The sequence below is a fragment of the Budorcas taxicolor genome, chromosome 2 (assembly GCF_023091745.1).
Source record: "Budorcas taxicolor isolate Tak-1 chromosome 2, Takin1.1, whole genome shotgun sequence".
Classification (NCBI taxonomy): Eukaryota; Metazoa; Chordata; class Mammalia; order Artiodactyla; family Bovidae; genus Budorcas; species Budorcas taxicolor.
Genome location: NC_068911.1, coordinates 81401137 through 81424622, shown reverse-complemented (window position 1 = coordinate 81424622; position 23486 = coordinate 81401137). Strand labels below are relative to the sequence as shown.

The following is a 23486-nucleotide window of genomic DNA, read 5'->3' as shown; positions in this document are numbered from 1 at the left end:
TGGATTGCAGTCCACAGGGTCGCACAGAGTTGGACATGATTGAAGCAACTTAGCACACACACGGAAAGTGACTTTAAATACATATGCTTAATACCATATGACCAAGCAATTCTACTGTTAGGTATATAACCAAAAAAAGTGGAAACATATTCATACAAACACTTGTATATGACTATTTCTAGCAGCATTACTGATAAAAGTCAAAATGTAGAAACAATGCAAAAATCTATCAACTGAACAGATAAACAAAATATAGTCTACCCATATAATGAAATATCATCTGACTTTAAAATGAAGTGCTGAAACATATATGAACCTTGAAGATATTATGCTAAGTGAAAGAAAAAGGCCACATATTATATGATTTAATATATCTGTAATGACCAGAATTGCCAAATTCATAGAGATAGGAAATATATTGGTTGCCAAAGGCTGATAAGGGGAATTGGAAGTGAATGCTAATGGCTATTAGGATTCTTTAAGCGGCTCATGAAGATGTTCTGGAATTTGATAGTGGTGATGATTGTACAACTTTCTGAACATATTATACATCACTGAGTGCACACTTAAAAGTGAATTTTATCATATATGAATTGTATCTCAAAAATCCATATAAAATGCTTCATTTTGACTGGCAGTTTAAAACTGATTAATACTACTAAAAAATACTAAAATGTATATGGAATCACAAAAGACCCAGAGTTACCAAGGCAACCCTGAGGAAAAAAGAAGAAAGCTGGAGGTATAACCTTTCCAGCCTTCAGAAAATACTATTAGATTGGTGCAAAGGTAATTGTGGTTTTGGCATTGTTGAAACTTGCTGTTTGATATTGCAGTACATCCTTAATTAATGTGGTTATGTTATATATCATTTTAATGTGCATTTCTTGCCTTTTTTTGCTAATGACTTATTACTGTTTATATTTATTTTGGACTATGGAAATTATGCTAGACAAAAAGCAAATTTTAGCTATTTTCTTACTCGAGTTCAAAATGGGTTATAAAGCAGTGGAGACAACTTGCAACATCCGCAACACATTCAGCTCAGGAACTGCTAATGAACATACAGTGCACTGGCAGTGCAGGAAGTTTTGCAAAAAGACAAAAGCCTCGAAGATGAGGGGTGTAATGGCCAGCTACTGGACGTTGACAATGACCAATTGAGAACAAACGTCAGAGCCGATCTGCCTACAACTACATGAGAAGTTTGCCAAAGAACTCAACATCTACCATTCTATGGTCATTCCGCATTTGAAGCAAGTTGGAAAGGTGGAAAAAGCTCGATAAGTAGGTGCCTCATGAGCTGACTGAAAATCAAAAAAATTTAAAGTGTCGTCTTCTCTGATTCTACGCGACAACAACAAACCATTTCCCCATCAGATTGTGACATGTGGCAGAAAGTGCATTTTACAGGACAACCAGTGATGACAAGTTCACCAAAGAAGTCCGAAGCAAGCCCCAAAGCCAAACTTGCAACAAAAAAAGGTCGTGGTCACTGTTTGGTGGTGTCTGATTCAGTACAGCTTTCTGAATCCCGGCTAAACCATTACATCTGAGAAGTATGCTCAGCAAATCAATGAGATGCACCGAAACTGTAACACTCGCAGCTGGCATCAGTCAACAGAAAGGGTCCATTCTTCTCCAACACAACGCCCAACCACACGTCACACAACCAACACTTTAAAAGTTGAATGAATTGGGCTACAAAGTTTTGCCTCATCTTCCATTTTCACTTGATCTCTTATCAATCAACTACTACTTCTTCAAGCATCTCTTGACAACTTTTTGCAGGGTAAATGCTTCTACAACCAGCAGGAGGCAGAAAATGCTTTCCAAGAGTTTGTCGAATCCCGAAGCACAGATTTTTACACTACAGGTATAAACCAACTTATTTCTTGTTGGCAAAATGTGTTGATTGTAATGATTCCTATTTTGATGAATAAAGATGTGTTTGAACCTAGTTATAATGATTTAAAATTCACAGTCAAAATGGTAATTACTTTTGCACCAACCTAATACAAAGCTACAGTAATCAAAACTGTGGTATTAGCACAAAGACATATAGATCAATGGAACAGAACAGAGAGCCTAGAAATAAACCCATATACCTACAGTCAATTAATCTCCAACAAAGGAGGCAAGAATATACAATGGAGAAAGAACAGTTTCTTCAGTAGTTTGTGTTGGAAAAGCTGGACAGCTACAAGTAATCAGAATACTCCCTCACACCATATATAAAAACTATAAGACATGACGCATTAAACTGGAAGAGAACATACACAAAACATTCTTGGACATAAATCGTAGCAACATTTTCTTAGCCCAGTTTTCCAAGGCAAAAGAAAAAAAGCAAAAAGCAGTCGGTGTCACTGTCAGTTGCTCAGTCGTGTCTGACTCCTTGCGACCCCGTGGACTGTAGCCCGCCAGGCTCCTCTGTCCATGGCATTCTCCAACCAAGAACACTGGAGTGGGTTGCCATTTCCTTCTCCAGGGGATCTTCCCAAGCCAAGGATCAAGCCCCACTCTCCCTTATTGCTGGCAGACTTTTTACCATCTGAGCCACCAGGGAAGCCTTAGAAGCAAAAATAAATGCAACTTAATCAAACTTAAAAGCTTTTCCACAGCAAAGGAAAACAATAACAAAACAAAAAGACCTACCAGACTGGGAGAAAATATTTGCAAGCAATATTAACTGACAAGGGGTTAACAACCAAAGTACACAAACAGCTCAACTCACACATACAACTTAATATCAAAAACACAACCCAGTCAAAAAATGGGCAGAAAGACCTAAATAGATATTTTCCAAATAAGACATACATAGATGGCTAACAGGCATGTGAAAAGATCGTCAGTTTAACTAATTATTAGAAAAATGTACATCAAAACCACAATGAGGTATTACCTCATACCAGTTAGAATGGGTATCATCAAAAAGTCTACCCATAATAAGTGCTGGAGAGGGTGTGGAGAAAAGGGAACCCTCTTACTCTGTTGATGAGACTGTAAATTGGTATAGCTACTATGGAAAAGAGTATGAAGGTTCCTTAAATAAAATAAAAATAGAACTGCCATATGATCCAGCTATCCCACTCCTGGGCATAAACATGGAAAAGATGAAAACTCTTAGCTCAACAAGATACATGTACCCTAATGTTCATAGCAGCACTATTTACAATAGTCAAGATACAGGAACAATTCAAGTGCACATCAAACAGACAACTGGTTTGAGAGGATGTGGTATGCATACATATCAGACTGTTACTCAGCCATAAGAGACAATGAAATAGTGCCATTTGCAGCAAGATGGATGGACCTAGAAATTATTATACTAAGTGAAGTCAGACAAATATTTTATCATTTATATGTGGAATCAAAAAAATAGTACAAGTGAATCTTTACATAAACAAGAAACAGACTTACAGGCATAGAAAACAAACTTATGGTTACCAAAGGGGAAAGATAGAGGGGGAAGGATAAATTGGGGGTACAGGATAAACAGATACAAACTACTATACATAAAATAGATAAGCAACAAGGATTTACTGTTTAGCAAAGGAAGTATATTCAAAATCTCCTGATAACCTATAATGGAAAGTAACTTGAAAAAAATAGATATGTAACTGAATCACTTTGCTGTATAATAAAAAAAAATAAGTTTTAGATCAGTCTTACCTTAGCAATGCAAGCTGGACAAAACCAATCCCCATCTGGTATAGTTGTAATCTTGGGTCTATGGCAATATGTATGACAGCCTTTGTCACAGCCATCACAAAGGAGGAGTAGTTCTTCATTATCTCCCTTTCGACATATCTGGCAGTACTATAATACATGAAAAATCATTTAAAATTAAGACTCTGCTATGAATGATAGTTATTGGGATATTAAACACACCATAATTCCTAATTCATATTAGTAATGAACATTCCGCTTGCTAACAAATAAACAGTAGCCATACACATCTATGTATCTCTCGTTACACAGATATGGACCACATGACGGGGTGAGCAGTTCAGTTGGGGTAAATGCACATTTCAAGTACACTGCAAAGAACAAAGCTAGAGGTTGAATGCCTGCACACACTTCAGAAGCATGTACACATTAACATATGAAGTAATTAACATGACATTAGAGCACATAAAGCAATGAATAGCCTTAATACATGGCACTTTAATTTTTTAATATATTTCATCGTTTGCTTATCTTAGCATCCTCATGATATCCTGAGAAAGAAATAAGTAAGAGTTAGAGTAATTTTTAAGACCAAAATTAGGAAACGTATTAGTATCAGAATCATAAATAATAATAATAAGATATCCCTATAGTTTGACTATGTCTAAACCAGGATACTTCAAAAATCAACCCAAATCAAACATGTGTCACAAATGTAGAAAATGGATCCTACAAAATGATTTCTAAGGGAAAAAAACTGTTACAATCAATTAAAGAATTTAGAGGTCATTATTTACTTTCTAGGAGTAAAAATAATTTCTTCTCTGTGGAAAAACTTCTAATACTATTAAGAATTTTTAAATCTTTAAAGACAAGATTTTTTTTCTCATGCACACATATTCTGTATAACAAGTTTCACAAAGGAAAGAAGGATGATTAGACAAGTAAAAACTTCAAAGATGGCTTTAAAAAACAGTAAGTACTAACATTATATTTTGACATTTAATGTTTATTTCCAGTAGCAATAGAAAATGTCCTGTAATCAATATTCCAAATCTGAAAACATTACTATTTTTCAATTTAAAATAATTAAAACATTTAAATTATAAATCATTTATACTTATTTTAAGTTATGTATTTAAATACTCTTAAAACCAAAAAAGCTTAATTATTCAAATTTAATTTGTTTAATTTCAAGAAAACATTAAATCTTAATCTGGGAAGGTCTAAAATAGTCTTTCATAACTCAACATGTACACCAATGATAGCTTAAGAATCTTACGAAAACAGCAGATACGTGTTATTCACCTTAATAAATAGCTATCAAATATATGTAATATATGCATAATACTAAAATTGGCACAGGTACTAGAAGAGAAAGCAGTAGAGTTTAATATTCTGACAGTAAGTATTTTATGACCTTTCCTAATAACCACATCACTAAATACTTTAGTATGGTGCTATTTCTCCAAATCTGAGTTATTTCTTTAAAACTTCTATTATAAGAATATTCATATAATATTTTGAAATATTATTTTGAAATAACATTTTGAAGGCTATATTTAATTCCCTATAATGACAAAATTTAAAAATCAGGTTCATGAACATTAAGTAAATTCTCATGATCTTCTACAATAGAGAGGTAAAAATACTAAAAAATCCATCTTACATCTCACATTTATGATTTAAAAATTATTTTCTGACACTTTCTAAGAAAGGGTAACATGTATTGAACTTATAACATTTTTGGAAGATCACAGTAATAGCTCACAATGTGTTAGAGCATTTTGGTTTTAACTACTTTGCTACCACAATAAAAACAAACCAGTGAATGCCACAGTGGATGTTGCTGCCTGCTTAACATTAATAACAGCAGAAAGTAGAGAGTGGACTAAGAAGCACCTAAAGGCAAATTACGGCAGCGCCTTCTTTCTTAGTAAGCTTGGTTTCTGGCAAAGAGGGTGTTTCTAAAGATATTGAGCACGTTAACTTTCTGATACAGCTTATTATGAGGATTCTTATAGGTCCTGTTATATTTCTAATTAAAGGTTACAAACAGCTCATTAATCTTTGAATAAAAAACTCTGCCTTTTTTATAAAAAAGTGTTTTTTTTAGCAAAAATCACATTATTAAACATTAAAAAAGAAATGAAAATTATGAGATTAAATAATGATGGATGCATATTAATTTATTAATAACAATGGACAAGGAATTTGCAAAAATCTGAAATGAAACCTAAGATGGCAGAAAGTAGCTATATTAATATAAAGGCAGATTTTGGGACAAGTTTTGGGTTTCTGTGTATAGGTTATATATAAATTGTAGATTCATTATTCTATGGACATTTTAGAAAGAAGTGAAAAACCATAGAAGAAATCAAATTTATTTGCATACAATGAATAAAGTCTTGAGTAGTCTAGGCATAGAGGTAAAAAGGAAGGAAAGAATGCTAATTATTGAAGGATCACTTCTTTTATTTGGGAAACAACTATTTAAATAAAGGAATTTTACCCTTATTCATGAAATTAAAACTCAAGTGTTTGAATTTTAAAGCTAATCAGCAATTCAAAAGCAACTGTTAAAATAATTCATAAAAGTCAACATATAAAATATATTTCTATAATAAATAAAAGGAAAAGGGACACATATATGATTTAAAATAAATATATCTCTGGGAAATATAAGAAATACAGCTTTTATTTTGAATATATAGCATTTGTTGCCTAGGACAAAGTAGAGGCCACTATGTGATAACTAACTGGGCTTGAACAAAGAAGGTAAAGAAATAGTTTTAACTGTTAGAGGAAAGACTAAAATATCTATCCTTAATGCCAGCAATATCAAACACTTTATCAAAAGTGCATAAAGGAAGAGGTCTCTGTTTATTTCATTTACTTATCTAAGTATTTTTAGCATTACAAAAAGAAAACTGATACAAATATAAAGACATTTCAGGAATGCAGTGAATGTATATAGCAGGTAATGTTAGCAACTGGAATGTTTACAAGATTGAAAGAGCCTTCAAAACATTTAGCTTAACAACTATTATGTTGACAAAATGCAGAAGACAACTTCAGTTGGAGCTACAAACAATATTCAAAGGAGAGAAAAAGATCTTAAAAACAAAAGATAACATTTGACAGATTCCTTCAAAAAGCTCAAAATAAGGAGGAAAGTATCAAATTATACAGAATTTAAAAATTAAGCAAATTCTCAAGTACAGCATACATTATTTTGACAATAAAGTATAACTAAGAAATATCTGAAGATTGGAAAAAAACAGGACAAAGTAAATTAGTTATAGTATTTCTTAAATAAAAACACTTACAACTTTCATAATTGATTTTTCCCATGCTATTGATTTCTGTAACTGCTGAATGCACAGAGCTACCTGTGCAGCACTGCGAGCTTCTGATAATGCCCTTCTCCATACCCTGAGCCCTGGAGCAATATCCTCTTCAATTCTGCATTGAAATATAGAAAAATTAAGTAGGTCATGTCCACATTTATGGTTACTGAATGTGAAACAATCATCACACTGAAAGCCAAGCAATGACAAAAACATGTAACAGCCAATAAGTATAAGGTTTAAGCAACTAAATTTGATGTAGTGCACAGACTGTGGCTACGTGCCTCAAAGCTTAGTCACAACCAGGTAAATGTAAGATCACTTTGCAGGATTATCAACGCACATAACAAAAAAAAAAAAATGTTTTTACAAAGCACCATGCAAGTAGCATGATCCATATGGATCACAGACATACAAGAAGATACATAGATAACAGGCAATAGAAAATAGGCTCCAATTAGCAAAGAAGCACAATAATTTTTCAAGTTAATCTCAATAACCTACCCGTCACCATCACCACTAATGGATGGTGCAGGAGCAGGGACAGTAACTGTGCCCACATTATCCAGTTTGATCTGAATGGTGGTACTTAAGGGGCTCTTCAGATACCTTCTTTCAATGTTCCGCTCCAAATCAGCCAGCCTGGTTACAGCTATATCTAGGGGGTTGTCACTCTTCCGTTCCAGTGCATGTGCACTGCTTTCTTCTTCGCCAGTAAATTCTCCATCATGCTCCTTGCACAATTTAGAAAATGACTTATGTTCAAAATATACCAAGTCCTCCCTTTCTGATGCAGGTTCTGGACACATCCAACCCTATATATCAAAAGAATAATGTTACTATGATTTCCTCTTGAAATGCCTGATGGGTGAATTACCTTTACTTAAAATATAGCAGCAGACACCAGCAGATCTCAAGGATCTTTACTAAAAGTTTTTACCTTGTGTTTCCTAATGCTAGGTAGAAATAAGAACAATAACAAAAAAATTAAAAGAAACAATTGTGAGAGAAGTTTGAAGAGGAAAATTTAAGAACTTTTGATGTTATGAAAGGTAAAATGAAAATCAGCAAAATATTCTGAGCAACTTTAGACTAAATGCTTATTCATTTCCTGGAACCACTTCAATGGAAATCTCTCAGTGGTCTCTGAACTTAGTTCTTCCTTTCCATTTCCTGTCCTTCTACTACTCTTCCGTATAGGTCTTTGTACTCACCATTTTTCTTTTAGCAGCAGGAGTTCACATGAGGTCTTAATATTTGTCTGTGTATAGCCTTTATCTGTTGTTCTTAACATAGGTAACTCCACTCATCCTGCAGCTCTCATATTAAACATCCTCAGGGAATCCTCTCCTGACCTACTTTAAGAGGTTAAGTCTCCATATTACAAGCTCACAAAGGATCCCTTCAAGAAAATTAGAGATACTAAGGGAACATTTTATGCAAAAATGGGTACAATAAAGGACAAAAATGGTATAGACCTAATAGAAGCAGAAGATATTAAGAAAATGTGGCAAGAATACACAGAAGAACTATACAAAAGCGTCTGCCTGCAATGCAGGAGACCTGGGTTTGATCCCTGGGTTGGGAAGATCCCCTGGAGAAGGAAATGGCAACCCATTCCAATATTCTTCCCTGGAGAATCCCATGGACGGAGGAGCCTGGTGGGCTACAGTCCACGGGGTCGCAAAGAGTCAGACACGACTGAGCGACTTCACTTTCATTTTCTTTCACTTTAATGACTTTGAAAACTGTGATAGTATGATCACTCACCTAGAGCCAGACATCCTGGAATGCGAAGTCAAGTGGGCCTTAGGAAGCATGACTAGGAACAAAGTTAGTGGAGGAGTTGGAATTCCAGTTGAGCTATTTCAAATCCTAAAAAAAGGTGCTGTGAAAGTGCTGCACTCAATATGCCAGCAAATTTGGAAAACTCAGCAGTGGCCACAGGACTGGAAAAACGTCAGTTTTCATTCCAATCCCAAAGAAAGGTAGTGCCAAAGAATGTTCAAACTACTGCACAATTGCACTCATTTCACATGCTAGGAAAGTAATGCTCAAAACTCTCCAAGCTAGGCTTCAACAGTACATGAACTGAGAACTTCCAGATGTTCAAGCTGGATTTATAAAAGGCAGAGGAATCAGAGATCAAATTGCCAACATCTGCTGGATCATTAAAAAAGCAAGAGAGTTCCAGAAAAACATCTATTTCTGCTTCATTGACTACACTAAAGTCTTTGTGTGGATCACAATAAACTGTGGAAAATTCTTCAAGAGATGGGAATACCAGAGCATCTCACTTGCCTCCTGAGAAACCTGTATGCAGGTCAAGAAGCAACAGTTAGAACCAGACATGGAACAATGGACTGGTTCCAAATTGGACAAGGAATATGTCAAGGCTGTATATTGTCACCCTGCTTATTTAACTTATATGCAGAGTACATCATGTGGAATGCGGGGCTGGATGAAGCACAAGCTGGAATCAAGATTTCAGGGAGAAATATGAATAGCCCTAGATATGCAGATAACACCACTCTTATGGAAGAAAGCAAAGAAGAACTAAAGAGCCTCTTGATGAAGGTGAAAGAGGAGAGTGAAAAAGATGTCTTACAACTCAACATTCAAAAAATGAAGATCATTGCATCTGGTCTCAACACTTCATGGCAAATAGATGGGGAAACAATGGAAACAGTGACAGATTTTATTTTCTTGGGACTCCAAAATCATATTGATTGCAGCCACAAAATTTAAAAATGCTTGCTCCTTGGAGGAAAAGCTATGACAAACCTAGACAGCATATTAAAAAGTAGAGACATTACTTTGCCAACAAAGGTCTGTCTAGTCAAAACTATTCTTTTTCCATTAGTCATGTATGGATGTGAGAATTGTACCACAAAGAAGGCTGAGCACCAAAGAATTGATGCATTTGAACTGCGGTATTGGAGAAGACTTTTGAGAGTCCCTTGGACTGCAAGGAGATCCAACCAGTCCATCCTAAAGGAAATCAGTCCTCAGTGTTCACTTGAAGGACCAATGCTGAGGCTGAAACTCCAATACTTTTGGCCACCTGATGCAAAGAGCTGATTCTTCAGAAAAGACCCTGATGCTGGGAGAGATTGAAGGCAGGAGGAGAAGGAGATGATAGAGGATGAGAAGGAGATAACAGAAGATGAGATGGTTGGATGACATCACCAACTCAATGGATATGAGATTGAGTAATCTCTGGGAGATGATTAAGGACAGGGAAGCCTGGCATGCTGCAGACCATAGTGTCACAGAGTCAAACTTGACTGAGAGACTGAACAACAGCAAGACTTGTGGTACTTGCAATTTTATACTACTGTGATTATTAATGTTTCTACCTCTAAATTCCATGAGGACAGGGACCATATCTACTTTCATATTATCTCTAGCACAGTGAAGGTAGATAGTAGGCACTCAATATTTATATGTTGGCTGAATAAATGGATGATCTTATAACTCAGCTTGCTTATACTGATCTACTTCAGAATTTCCCTACTGTTTAGCCAAGTCCACATCTTTACTAGGATATCCACATACCTCAGTCTACCTCTTCCAGTACTGTTCTCATCACAAACCCTACACTGTAGTCAAATTCCACAATTTACAACTCCACAAGCCATGTCCCAGTCTTCTGGATCTTCGGGCTCTGCTCAGGCTGTTTACTCTTTCTAGTATGGCCTTCCTTGCCAAAAGCTGACTCACTTTCTCAAGCTCTATCTCAACTTCTACATGAATGTTCCCTCATCTCTTCCATGTCTCTACCAGAAGCTGTGTATTCTTTTTCTAAATTCATGCATGACTGTGTAGTTCTCTATGATCAGTTTAACAGATTCTGCAGAGATGTATACATGTCTTATCTCTCTATTAAATGACAAGTTTTCTGAGGGCAGAAACCATATTTTACCCAAAATTGCGGTGCCTATTGTCTGATATGGACTAGGCACTTAGTAAATGTATATCAAATGCAAAACAGAATAAGCATTATCCTTTTTATTACACCTTTTCAGAACTAATTATTTTATCTTATACATTACAATCAAGTCCTCTTCTTTACTCAGTAGAAGGATAGAATTTTTACTATCCTTTACTTTATGAAGTAAGGATAGAATTATGAATAGTGTAAGTGCATTAGGTAGAAGTCATGTCAAAAAACCTCATTCCCAGATTTTGAAAGGGGTACTAAATTTGCCAAATCAAGGGAACCCTGTAAACACAGTATATCTGGATCTCTGCAAAGCAGTTGACAAGACAAAAAATGAAGACCAGATTAAAGAAGTCTAGAGAGTTGAAAACTGTTTCCAAAGAATGGTCATTGTCAGAACTCAGAACTTGGATCATTTCAGAAAAGGTCCCCAGTGCTAACGGTCAAAGGCTCTGCACTTGGTTTGTCCTGTTAATACACTAGGAGTAACTTTACTGATTGCTATTCAATCTGCAGATGATTTAAAATTAGGAAGAAAGTTTAATATTCTGTATGATAGGACCAAGATAAAAATAGTTCCAAATGCTGAAAAATAACCCAAACGAAATTTATTTAAAAAAATGATAAATGTAAATTTTAGATCTGAAGTTTAAGCAACTAATAACAGAAATACTACATGTGCTAGAACTGCCTTAAAAGCTCTTTGGAGAGAGGCCTAGGGTTTTTTTGTTTGTTTGTTTGTTTGTTTTTTGCTTTGTTGTTTCATTGTGCATACTTGGCAAAGCAAGAGTATGATGTAGATGCTAAAAAGTTAGTACAAATTCAAACAGCATTAATGAAGAATAGTGCCAGATTAAGGAAAGTAACAGTCCCATGCACACATTCAGACAGTGCTATATACAGCTATGGATACAACATTTTAAGAAGGATATTGACACTGGTGTTTTTGTACATGGAATCTATTTCTGGTTGAAGGAATTAATTAACTTGTAAAAGAGAAAACTAAGAAAGAGACATAGGAGCTATCTTATGAGGAACTGGAAGAGTAGTTGTTTTATAAACTCTAAACAGAGCTAGGACTAGAGGTCTGAAGATTCTTCTACAAAATAATAAATAATTTCCAAATTATAAGCGATATTAAAAATATATATGAATGCACCTAAGTAGTCCCACAGGCCACCTGTTTAATGTGTCTTCACAGTGGCTAGCTCCCCATGTTAAACATATAACTCTGTTTTCTTAAAAAAATCATTAAATCTTGTATAGATATTAAAATAATATTTTGCAGTTATTTTCATCATTTGTTTTTAGACTCTTCAAGAATATAATTCATTTTATCAGAATAATACAGAATATTTCAGCCATACTTATTTTAATGTTAAAACATTCCACTTGAAAAAACAAATTTTACTTTTCTTATATATTTAGAACATAGCCAAAAATGTCTAAGCAGCTAGTAATGTGATAAGGTTAATGCACAAAAATGAGTATGTCTCCAGGAAAATGTTTCAGGCCCATACCCTGACTTTAATATTAAAAACCATGAAGATGTCCTTTCTCAGCCAACAGTCAATTAGAACTAGCAAATTAGATGAATGAAGTTCGAGGAAATTTGGGCAAGTAGAACCAATCAAATTTAAACCAGCAAGTAGTAGCAAGTGATCATGAGAGAGGACAGAAACAGACTATGAAAAGCAGTCACGATCGTACAAAAAGCAAAGCACACTAGGATCATTTAATGTAGGGGCCATCTTCACATTTCCCTAGGGAATCAATATCTAATAATTGGTCTTCACACTCATGATCCTGTGTCACCAAGATAATTTAAATCAAACTTTTTATTCTCAATTTAAGAAGGCAGTATAATGCATAACATACGTGATACAACAAATATGTTTAAAAAATTATGGCACTAAATGGAATAATTTTCATTTCTCTAGAAAATTAACTTGGTAGAAGAGCTCATTTGTTAAAGATGTCAAGTAAATGAGGCATTTTTATATTTTAGTACTAGGAGGAAGATATAGTTTTTGCTAGCAAAATAGATTCAACAAATGATAAATTTTTGCCTCTGAAAGTTGGTAATTAATTAGTTGTGGCAAGAAGGGATATTAGAACTGGAAAGTGACATTTTTTGGAGAGCTTCAAAAATTTCCAAATATCACAGGATAATGTTATAGCATAAATTTCTCATCTGAATAAAACACAAAATATCAAATCAAATTACACAGAGCCTACATTAAACTTTTCCAGGTATTTCACACTTATTCATCATCCATCCATTTATTCTCAGAGACATCACCTTATTATCAATTGAGAAAACCTTTACACCCCTCTTTCCAAAACTGAAAATTCTTGCACAAAGATAAAGCCTTCCTTCTGCCTGTCCATCAGAAGCCAGTTCTGTTCATGGTAAATACTTGTGACATGGTAATGCCCAGTAGATAAATAAATTAATTTAAAATTTACACATATATGTAGGGTGTACACATGAATATGTGTATCATAGTATAATGTATATTTGGATATATATTCTCTAATTTTAAATTATATATAATGAAATTCTGACATATAACATGGCTTAGATGTAAGGAAGTTCATCTATATGAAAAAGTATAGCAGGAATTTGATAGAGCGTTATATGTATCATGGGTAAAAAGGTGAAATAATGCTTGTGGTAAAAAATTGCACACTAGAAATGACAGTTTTGAATATCATTAAGGAGCAGCAAGATTTAGTAAAAAAGAACACAGGCTCTGGAGTCAGACAGACTTGATTTGAATTCACATTTGGCCATTTACTATATGACCACTGACAGGTTACTTACTTTGAGTCTTGTTCCTTACCTGTAAGATGGGGAAAATTAATTCAGGATCATTTTGAGAATTAAATGAGATGAAGTGAAAACATTTAGCAGAGTAACTGACACATATCAGGCATGTAACAAATAATAGTTACCTTCCATCATCCTAAAAACAGATTTCATTCCAAGTCAGTTTTACCTTCACTTGCAAACTTGCTGATGCAACTCTCCTTTCTAGATCTTCTACCTGTTGAAGAATATTCAAATCCATTTCCATTGCTTGTTCTTCTATTGACCAGTTCTCCACAATGTCTCGAGTTACCTGGTTTTCTTCATTTTCATTTAATTCAATAATGGCAACTATAGTTAAAAATAAATTAATTTTAATATCTACTTTATTCTGTAATAATTTCTTCTAGAAAGTGAATAAGATTCCAGGGATAACATATACATATAACTTAAAACACAAAAATGTACTTGTGTATACATAGGCAGATTATTCTTTTTATTTTTTTTAAGCTGTGCCATGTGGCTTGTGGGAATTTTTAGTTCTCCAAGGGATTGATCAAACCTGGGCCCTGGCAGTGAGAGCACAGAGTCCTAACCACTGGACTGCCAGGAAATTTCCAGCAGATTACTCTTAAAAGTAGGAACATCCTTTTCTAAGAAACAAAACAGTAAGTCTACAGGTTGTAACAAACTATAAGAAAGTAATAGCTATTTAAGGAGGTACTGTTTGTTGAGCAAATACTTACTAGTAATAAATTAAGCATTATGATATACTAAAATGTTTTAAGACTAAAGGATTAATTATCATAACTAAGCAAGAGAACAGAAATCTCTCCTAAGTACATACCATCCTTATTCTTAATGCAAGCTTGAGTAATATAATCCAAGTGTTTCTGAATTTGCTTTTGTAATGCCTTTTCTCTTATTCCTCTGAGATGGAGCACTTTGAGCAAAGCTTTTAGGTCCTCTGGGTCAATAATTCTCCACCAACCAAACTGCATTTCTAAGTTAAAATAAATATGTAGATCTTTTTATAAATATCTTGAATATGAATTAATGGCACAATGCAAATTGAAAGATTTATAACTAAATATATAATCCTCAAAAATTCAGTTATCATGTGGAATCTATAACAATAAAATTAAGTAAGTGACTATAAACCATACCTTCTGGAATGGGTTTTGGACTAGGAAAATCTACTGGTTTTGCTACTTCAACAGCTGCAGGTTGAGTTAAAGAGACTTTTTCATTCTGTGGTACTGGAGATTCACTTTTACTTGGTGCAACATTAGGAGTCACGTATGTATTACTATTTCCTTCTGATAATCCCAACCCTGATCCCAGGTTAGGTAAAGGTGATGTGAATGGAATATTGGAAGTAAGCACGCCAGCAGGCCACCCACAAAACTGGAGTCCCATCATAGACACTCCGCTTTTCACCTGCAAGAAACAACACATTTTAGAAGTAGGGACAATCTAAGGAGTTAGGAGAAGTATTTAGAACCAGAAATTGTTTTTAAAAAATTCTGAAAAAATATTCTTTCACATATCACAATTAGAGACAAACTAAATACAATAGTAACAATGTTAAATTTCATGTTTTGCTTGCTCCTCAAATTAATTTCTTTTTAGATAATATAATAAGCTAAAAAGTAGTTAGATAAGTCTTTAACTTAGACATAAGTAGTTCTGATGAAGTTTGGTGATAACAATTTTGGCTCTTCAGTTTTCAAGCCATGGCAGGGATAATATTATAAACATTCAACTGATTTCCCTTAAGAGAAAACATTTATAGGATGAAAGATTAGACAAAGCAACAAAAACATAGGTTACAGTTAACAGCACTAACCTGAAGAGGCGATAAAGCAAATGGATTTAGGCCAACAGGATTCTGAGCAGATGATCCAAGAAGCGGAGCTGGGGAGGGTGAAGGTGACTTAGACAGTGGCTGAGACTGAGGGGTCACTAAAGCAGCAGCTGACATACCGGCATGGGTAAGAGAGGTATCGTCACAAGGTGTCCTTGGCAAAAGGCTAAACCACTGTCTATTCTTTTCAGTCAATGTCTTTAACAACTGGTCACTGGGGAGAGGACTATAGAACTTCCCTGGACCACTTGAACTGGTATTGAACAGATTATTAGAGTCTGTCTTTTCCATGCTGCTTTGTGTTGCTGTTGATTGAATGCTGCCCAATGAATGTTTTCCACTGTTTTGATATGACAATGTGCACCCATTTGCACTACTATTTGGTTTGGGGGTCATTACATCTGACTCAGGAGGCATCTTAGCTACTTCTAAAAGCTTGCTTAATTTTGAAAAAGAGCCAGGTTTCTGAAGAAACAGATTTGGGCTATCTTTTTCTTTAGTATCTTCCTTTTGCTCACAGTGATCTGGATTTGAACAATTTAAAGTGTCCTCGGAAGTCTCAAATATTTCTTCTTTGATTTGGATACTTTTTGCCTTTTTCAGTTTTTCTCTTTCTTTTGCAATTTCTTCTAGTCCTAAAAAATTAAAAAAACATTATAAAACTTTACTACTCCAGATCAAACCAATACTATATAATTATATTCTTTTACTATTTATCAAGTTATATGCATAAATATTTTTAGGAAACCTTTATAGATTATATAATACTCTCCATTTTCCCCTTTTTTATAGATTAGATTTTTTGCTCATTGGAAAATTAATATAATTTTGTAACTAATAATTAGAAAAAACTAAAATATAAAAAATTTTAAAAGCCCTAATATACAGCAAAAATTACTATTAATATTTTTGAGTAACACTTGCAGGCATTCTATATGCACATACATATACACTTAAACCTATAAATTAAAAAAAGTAAATCTTATTATATACATAATATTCTAACCTACATGTTTTGCTCTATAAATGTCCGGATATGTCAATAAATGCATGAACAAATAAATATATAATACATACATACATAAATAATACTTAAATACATACATACATACATAACTACATAAATTTTAATGGCTACAGAATACTCAGTGGAATACATCATCAATTTAAATAATCCATCTTCTACTAATGGCTATTAATAGGGCCCAGTTATTTGCTATTATAAATAATGCTATAAATGATGTGTATCTGTACCTTTGGTCTTAGTTTTTTTTTAAATTTACTTCCTTAGGATACTTACTGAGTACTAAGATATATACTTTACAGAGTTTTTGAAGTACGTTGTCAAACCAAAAGTTTAGATCAATACACATTCATGGCAGAAGTAAGAGCATCTGTTTGCCTACACCCTCAAGGAAACTAAATACTATCAATGTTTTTTGTTTTTGCCAATATCTGGGAGATAAAAAATGAAAACCGCCTTTTTTTCCCCTGATCTCCAGTAAGGCTGAATATCTTTTCATGAGTTTATTGACATTTCTCCTTTGTGAACTTCTGACTCATATTTTTTAAGTGTTTCAAAAATAATTTATAAGAATTATTTTAAATATATAAATTCAGTACTTTATTCAATTTGAAAAGCAATGTATGTCCAAGGTAAAATATTCAGTAATGACAGCTATAAATTAAACTGCTTATGCCCTACTCCCTCAGTCCCTATTTCTATTCTTCAGATGTAACTGTGGTTAATCAATCATATCTTTGTATCCTTCTAGAAATCTTACATGCATATATATCATATGACTATCGTTTTGTACTATTACAGAAATGAGACACTACTATTCACTCTTCTGCAACCTGGAATAAAATCTAAACTTCTAAGCAAGGCCTATATGGTCTGGTTCCTGAAAATTTCTACAACCTCTGACCATTCTTGTACTTGCTAAAGCTTGCTCTTTTCTCCCCTTTCTTCAGCTTCTCAAACATGCCCAGTTCTTTGCTTTCTGGGGCACTTTGCACTTGGCTGCTTCCTCTGCCTGGGATACTGTTTTGTTGCCCAGGCTCCTTATCCTTCATGTCTCAGATCAAGTCATTTCCTCACAGACGTTTTCTCTGATCAAGAAATGTTTCTCTGATCTGATAAAGGTTTTTACTTTATCTAGGGTAGAATCCCTAACCCATTCACTTTATTTATTTTATTGACATAGAGCTGATGTACAATATTATATGTCACAGGTATATAATGTAGTGATTCACAATTTTTAAAGGTTATATTCCCTTTATAGTTATTTAAAAATACTGGCTATATTTCCTGGGTTGTGTATTATACCATTGTATCTTATTTTACCCATTCACTTTAGGTTATCATTCTATATATTTCCTTCACAATTTATCATTATAAACAATAACCTATTTGTTTATTTTCTCCATCTCCACCCACACACCAGAATTTAAATTAACAAGCTTTACTTAAAAGCAGAGCGATGTCTATCTTGCTTGTTATTGGATCCCAAATGCCTAACATGGTGGCTGCTATAAAATAGAAACTCAATAAATATTTCTTGAATGATAAAAGGAGGGATATTTAATTGGCCTGGGGCAGTGTTCATTTTTGTTTTTAGCTTCTCAGATGATTCTTATTACAGTTAAGGGAAAGCCACTCTGGGATATTTCTTTATTTGTTTTTTAGCTTCAACAAGGCTCTGTACCTTCAAGTGACTCAGAATTTTGTCATTTTAGATTTCTATTGATTATATGGTAGTTCTAGTTTCAACTTTTTGAGGAACCTCCATGTTGTTTTTCTTAAATCTGTTTTTAAATTATGCTTATTTTTAATTGTTTGATTATTGCTTTATAATATTGGTTTCATTTCTGCCATACATCAACATGAATTAGCCATAGGTGTACATTTGTCCCCTCCTTCTTGAAACTCCCTCCACCTCCCACCCTTTCCAACCCCTCTATTGTTACAGAGCCCTGGTTTTAGTTCCCTTAGTCACTGAGCAGATTTCCATGGGCTATTTTACACATGTTACTACATGCTTCCATGCTACTCTCTCCATTCATCTTAACCTCTCCTCTCCCTTCCCTGCCATAAGTTTGTTCTCTATGTCTGCATCTCCATTGCTGCCTTGTAAATAGGTTCATCAGTACCGTCTTTCTAGATTCCACATATATGCATTAATATACAGTATTTGTTTTTCTCTTTCTGACTTAATTCACTGTTTAATACGCTCTAGGTTCATCTACCTCATTAGAATTGACTCAATGTGTTCCTTTTTCTAGCTGAGTAGTATTCCATTGTATGTACCACAGCTGCTTTATCCAATCATCCTGCTGATGGACATCTAGGTTGCTTCCATGTCCTAGCTATTATATATAGTGCTGCAATGAACACTGGAATACATGTGTCTTTTTCAGTTTTGGTTTTCCCAGGGTACATGCCTAGTAGTATTGCTGGGTTGTATGGTGGTTTATTTCTAGTTTTTTAAGGAATCTCCATACTCTCTTCCATAATGGCTGTATCAATTTATGTATTGTTTTCCATTGTGCCTGCACCAATTTACTTTCCCACCAACAGTGTACAGAGGTTCCTTTTTTCTCTGCATTCTCCCTCACCAGCACTTGTTATTTCTTGTCTTTTAGATAACAGCCATTCTGACAGGTGAGAGGTGTTATTTCATGATGATTTTGATTTGACTGATTTTTGATTAATGATGTTGAGCATCTTATCATGTACAATCTATGTGTCCTCTTTGGAAGAAAATCTATTTAGAAACTCTGCCCATTTTGAAATCAGATTGTTTTTCTGCTGTTGAATTGTATAAGTTCTTTATACATTTTAGATGTTATAGTCCCTTATGAGATATACAATTTGCAGATATTTATCCTCATTCAGTAGGTTGCCTTTCATTGAAGATTTCCTTTGTTATACAGAAGTTTTTTAATATGATTAGTCCCACTTATTTATTTTTGTTGGTTATATTAACTTACTATTTTAATTAATTTTCCATGCCTATTTTTAAATATTTTAAGCAAACAGTTAAAAAAAGAACCACCACACTATTAAATCAACACTGACATCAAGTTTGAAAAAGAAATAGAGTACAATTAAAGCCATCTTATACCCCTCCCTGATTCCATTTGGTAGCTACTTCTGCCCTGAGAGAAGCAGAGCATGACTTATACACATCATTCCAACACATGATTTTATATTCTTAATTCATACAATTTACATTCATAAGAAATATATTATTATACAAACCAATAACAACACTGTTTACTATATGCCAACAATGCTTACATGCCAGCCACTATTCTAAGCACACTAAATGCATATTTCATGAACCTCCTTGTCTCCATAAGATTTTTTGGTTTTGTTTCTCCTTGTGAAATTTTTATTGTTTTTAAAATTTATTTATTTTTAATTGGAGGATAATTGCTATACAATATTGTGTTGGTTTCTGCCATATATCAACATGAATCAGTCATACAGTATATGTATGCCCCCTACATCGTGAATCTCCCTCCTACCTCTTACCCCACTCACTCCTTTAGGTGTTACAGAGCATTGGATTTGAGCTCCCTGTGTTATACAGCAAATTTCCACTGGCAATCTAATTTGACATATCAGTTCAGTTCAGTTCAGTCACTCAGTCATGTCCGACTCTTTGTGACCCCATGGACTGCAGCACACCAGGCCTCCCTGTCCAACACCAACTGCCGGAGTTTACTCAAACTCATGTCCATTGAGTTGGTGATGCCATCCAACCAGCTCATCCTCTGTCGTCCCCTTTCCCTCCCACCTTCAATCTTTCCTAGCGTCAGGGTTTTTTCAAATGAGTCAGCTCTTCACATCAGGTGGCCAAAGTATTGGAGTTTCAGCTTCAGCATCAGTCCTTCCAATGAATATTCAGGACTAATCTCCTTTAGGATGGACTGGTTGGATCTCCTTGCAGTCCAAGGGACTCTCAAGAGTCTTCTCCAGCACCACAGTTCAAAAGCATCAATTCTCCAGCACTCAGCTTTCTTTATATTCCAACTCTCACATCCATACATGACTACTGGAAAAACCATAGCTTTGACTAGATAGACCTTTGCTGGCAAAGTAATGTCTCTGTTTTTTAATATGCTGTCTAGGTTGGTCATAGCTTTTCTTCCAAGGAGCAAGCACCTTTTAATTTCATGGCTGCAGTCACCATCTGCAGTGATTTTGGAGCCCCCAAATTTTGACATATAGTAAAATATATATATATATTTTTTAGTAATATATATGTTTTAATGCTACTCTCTCCATTTGTCCCCCACTCCTCCCCCCACCCCCCATGTCCTTCTCTATGAGTCTGTTCTCTATGATTCTTTACCAGCTGAGCTACCAGGGAAGCTCCACGTCTCTATCGCTGCCCTGCAGTAGGTTCATAATTACCATCTTTCTAGATTCCATATATATGCATTAATATATGGTATTTGTCTTGCTCTTTCTGACTTACTTCACCCTCTGTAATAAGCTCTAGGTTCATCCACCCCCTCATTAGAACTGAGTCAAATGTGTTTCCTTTCATGGTTAATATTCTATTGTGTATATGTACCATGACTTCCTTATCCATTCATCTGTTAATGGACATCTAGATTGCTTTTGTGTCCTAACTATCTGTGATGAACGTTTGGGTACATGTGTGTTTTTCAATTTTGGTTTCCTTGGATATATTTCCAGGAGTGCAACTCTTGGCTCATACGGTAGTTTTATTCCTAGTTTTTAAAGGAATCTCCAAACCTCCATACTGTACTCCACAGTGGCTATGTCAACTTGCATTCCCACCCTTTTTAAAAAAGTGTAGTTCCATTGCTAAACACAAAAAGTTAAAAACAACTGCTTTATATGATTTGTGTTCTAGATTTAGATGTCTATGTGATTAATCAATCCCCTCTCTTCAAAGGATTGTTAAATTTCAATGTGGTATGGATTACGCTTTATATGTCTTTCAACCTCCTACAGTACCTAGAAATGCCTGGCATATACTAGGAATTTTTAAAAAACTGTGTTGAAAGAAGTTTTTTGCCTCCATGTGCCACCACAGGGCAATAGCTATATCCCAGAACCTATAAACACTGACAACACTTTTGGCCCCATCAGAATTTAAATATTTGGAACCATCCAGATACAAAGTTCTGAAAAGTTCAATTCAGATGGTTTATTGAGAAGATATATACATTCTATTATATGCTAGTTAATGAAACAGGAATGGAGCCAGCAAAAAATATAGCCCAAAGGTAGACTGTAGGATTGAGTGGTAATATGAAACTCAAGTAAGGAAGCTTCATGGAGGAGGAGATGACCACAGGTTTCAAATATGAACAAGATTTTAAGATGAGTGACGATGGATAAGGGTCTTAGATTGAAGCAAGTTACCTCCAGGGATACTGTCAGGATGGATACTTGCTGCAAAAGTTAAAGAATAAACCACATGTTGGAAAACTTGACAATGGAAAGGAAGAAAAGTGAAGCAGCAGTTATAAAGGATAATATAGCGGAAGATCTTTGTTCACTAAATAAGAAAAAGAATAGTTTATGTTTGCTGTCAGCGAGTGGCAGAAAAAAATTTATGGAGAGAGAAGGAATATTTATCAGAGCAAGGGGCATTACAAATTCAAAAGGAATGGGAATCAAGGTTTTACAAGGTTTACCCACAATGGAAATTTGATTCTGGAAGCACAAAACATATTGGAGGAGTAACAGGGTTTTAAAAAAATATGGTTCTTTATATTACTTTGTAACAGAATAATAGTTCCTACCTTCACCACTCTCCATGCCTTCTACAAAAATCCCCCCACACTGGGGAAGAATCCAGTACCGGCGTCTGTAACGATCCTGGCCAAACATCATCGAACGTAAAGAGTGAGAAGCGTCAAAGAGCTTCCTTCTGTACTGACTCTGTTGCTGTTAAAAAATGATGCATAAAATTAAGCTCTGAGTGTTAAGTGCTGTAAAAATTAATATGTAAGTGACTTTATACTCATGCCTTCAATAAAGGCAGATAAATTAAATAAAAGGAGATAAATTTCACTAGTGAGTAAAGAGAGCAAAAAGAGTTAAATATTACATTCCTGACTTCAATTTCAGTAACACTTATAATGACAGAAATCAATTTGAGGGTAAGAGGAATATTTTTGTTGTCATGGATTAAAAAGATAAGTTTTATTTTATCAAGTGTCATATAGTAAAGCATATCTTACACTTGACAGTGAACAATGAAATGTGATCAATTATTTCACTGAACTTTGGCTTAATTTTACCTATTACAATATATAACAAATAATATTCATATACATAATTGACCATACCTGTATTTGCCTATTTTTATATTCATGCTATAAACCTAGGTAACATATGACTAAATTTGGGGATAAATTTGTAATATATATCCCCATGGATATAATATACAGGTATATCATAATATCAGTCTCATAATATTTTTAAAACCTCATTTTTTTTAACAGAAAGTTCATCTAAAACTTTACTGATGCTACTGAAATTCAATTTTTAGTGAGAAATTCATAAATATGTATAGTGTATAAATCTAATGAAAATAAAATCTACAAACATACTATATAAAATAAAACCATAAGATGCAGAAACTATTACTATAAAGTTCGACTGAATTTTAGAAGTAATTAATTCCAAGATATAAAACCATGTAATTGTTGGTATTTTGTATTTAAAAGAAGAGCTAAAGAATATAGGCCCTGGTTAAGTTTAGTACCATGTCTTAAGAGACAGGTTTTTAACCTTGGTGTTAACTTTTTAAGGTATAACTGTAAGAATGCTTCTAAATCTCAGTTTAA

At 34.3% G+C, this 23486-nt stretch overlaps 1 protein-coding gene across 1 annotated transcript in view; it reads right to left on the bottom strand.

The window, feature by feature from the left end:
- BAZ2B (bromodomain adjacent to zinc finger domain 2B) overlaps nt 1-23486 on the bottom strand; it is a 156271-nt gene that overhangs the window by 9044 nt on the left and 123741 nt on the right. Inside the window, exons 25-32 of the mRNA XM_052664305.1 lie at nt 22437-22581; nt 15627-16279; nt 14944-15217; nt 14625-14780; nt 13968-14128; nt 7632-7837; nt 7002-7137; nt 3676-3822 (exon numbers count right to left, since the gene is read on the bottom strand). Coding sequence (XP_052520265.1) covers nt 3676-3822; nt 7002-7137; nt 7632-7837; nt 13968-14128; nt 14625-14780; nt 14944-15217; nt 15627-16279; nt 22437-22581 — 1878 coding nt within the window. The remainder of the gene's footprint in view (nt 1-3675; nt 3823-7001; nt 7138-7631; nt 7838-13967; nt 14129-14624; nt 14781-14943; nt 15218-15626; nt 16280-22436; nt 22582-23486) is intronic.